General features: G+C 62.5%; 1 protein-coding gene across 1 annotated transcript; it reads right to left on the bottom strand.

Moving 5' to 3' along the window:
* ACA1_086750 (ABC transporter transmembrane region domain containing protein) lies at nucleotides 1–2,103 on the bottom strand (the record flags this gene model as incomplete). Its single annotated transcript, XM_004337304.1, has 7 exons — nucleotides 1–216; nucleotides 289–409; nucleotides 576–877; nucleotides 975–1,181; nucleotides 1,336–1,480; nucleotides 1,588–1,677; nucleotides 1,741–2,103. Coding segments are annotated over 7 exons (1,444 nt in total), but the record flags the coding sequence as incomplete, so codon positions are not given.
* Nucleotides 2,104–2,143: the final 40 nt, after the last annotated feature.

Here is a 2,143-nt window from a genome sequence, read left to right as displayed (position 1 = left end):
AGCATGTGTCGTGTTGTGTCGTGTCATGTGCGGTGCGTGCGTCGTGTGTCGTGCCTTTGTGGTGGGGTTGGATGACGAGGTCGATGCCCTTGAGGACGTGGCCGAGCTCGTCGCGGTAGCGCATCCATACGTCGCGGAACTCGATCCGCCCCTCCGTGGGCCACTGCTCCCCCTCATCGTCGTCGTCGGCCTCGAGTCCCTCCTCCACGTCAACACCTGCAACGCGCCATCAGCACACGGCCGCACAACCGCACACGCACAACCGCACACGCACAGCCGCACACGCACCGGTGGTGCTGACGATTTGGCGGAGCTTGGGGTCCCAGCGCTGCCCGCGGGCGAGGGCGAGTGGGGCCTCGGGCGGGGTGGCCGTGTAGTGCAGCAGCCGCTCCACCCGATTCATGTTCGACTCCAGCATCGTCCCCGCACGCACGAACCACGTCAGATCTGCCACCGCACACGCACACGCACGCACATAAGTCTCGTGTGTGTGTGTGTGTGTGTGTGTGTGTGTGTGTAGTGTGTGTCGTGTGTGGTGTGTGTGGTGTGTTGGAATGCAGCGTGCCTCCGGTGACGTTGTTGGCGAGGGCGAGGATGAGGCCGACGAAGCCGACGCTGAGAGCGCCGCGGGTGGCAACGCACAGGGCGGCGATGATGAGAATGATGCCCGTGCCTACGGCTTCGACCCGCGCGCCCAGCCAGCGGTTGGCCGTGAAGAGGCAGAAGTAGGCCCGCAGGTTGTCCACCAGCAGCCGCGCGTTTTCGCGTTTGAGCTGCGGCTGGCAGTGGAACGCGCGAATCGTGTCCAGGCCCTCCAGCGTCTCCGTGTACTGCGCGTAGATCGGCGAACTCGTCATCGACTCCAACCTGCCCAGCTCTGCGTGTGTGGAATGCATCAGGAATGTTGTACAAACTATGCAAGAAATGCGCATATTTTGAATACCAAATTCAAGGTATGGGAATGTGAAGCGCACCGCGGGAAGTCTTGCGGTAGAATTGCTGGATCCACCAGTAGACGGCGATGATGGGGAAGACGGGGAGGAGGAACCAGGGCAGAACGCCGCAGATCATGAGGAGCGTGCCCAGCGAGGCGAACAGGCACAGGAAGAAGTCCGACACCATGTCCGGGATCTCCTGGTCCACGACGCCCTGGTCCTTCGAGAACCGCGTGATGATGCGACCTGCATGCGTTGTCGTGTCATGCGTGCGGTCATGTGTGTGCAATCGTGTGTGTGTGTGTGTGCGCGTGCGTGCGTGCGTGCGTGCGTGCGTGTGCGAGTATCCGCGCGTGCGTGTGGTGTGGGAATGAGAATGTGTGGGTGCGATGATGGGTACCGGTGGGTGTGGTGAAGAAGAAGGTCATGGGTGCGCGCAGAATGGCGCTGAGGAGGCGGTCGTGCAGTTGAAGGGCGCAGTCGAGGGTGCCCTTGGTCCACAGGAACTGACGACTGAACGCCAGCAGGCTGCTCGTTATCGCCGCCTTCAGTACACATTAACCCGCACACACGACCGCACACACCCGAACATGCAAAGGTCAGGAACCGTTCAAAATAAAAGGAGCAGTTTGACACTGGTGGTGGGTGGTACCCCGAGGTAGACGGAAAGGTGGAGGGTCGTGTCGGCCTTGGCATCGCTCGACCAGAACGCCAGCCACAGCCGCGAAAACGCCTCCGTGCCCTGTACACGAGTCGTCAGCGCACGCACGCACGCACGCACGCACGCACGCACGCACGCACGCACCTCAAAGACGAGGGAGATGGCGAGCATGAGCATGAGGAAGGCGATGCCGCCTGTGCCCATGAGGTACTGCCCGTAGACGCGCCACTCGACCGCGCCCGTCCTCCGCTCCTCGTCGTCGATCAGCTTGCCCTTCGCTTTCCGCTCTTTCTCCGCCGCTTCGCTCTCCTCCGCTGCCTCCGCCTCGCCCTCGACCTCGTCGCCGTCGGTCAACTGGCCCGCGGGACCGTTGACTTCCTTTGCCTGGTCTACGTCATCGTCGCCGTTGACTTTTTCCTGGTCTTCATTGAGGAGTCCCACAAAGTCAACGCCGCGGGCCACCAGCTCGGCGTAGGTGCCCGAGGCCTGGACCGTGCCGTCGTGCATGATGTAGATGCGGTCGACCAGGGGCAGGTACTGCAGCTGA

The sequence above is a fragment of the Acanthamoeba castellanii genome (genome assembly GCF_000313135.1).
Source record: "Acanthamoeba castellanii str. Neff unplaced genomic scaffold scf7180000084637, whole genome shotgun sequence".
Classification (NCBI taxonomy): domain Eukaryota; phylum Discosea; order Longamoebia; family Acanthamoebidae; genus Acanthamoeba; species Acanthamoeba castellanii.
Note: the sequence above shows the minus strand (reverse complement) of the source record. Positions and strands in the feature narration are given on the sequence as shown.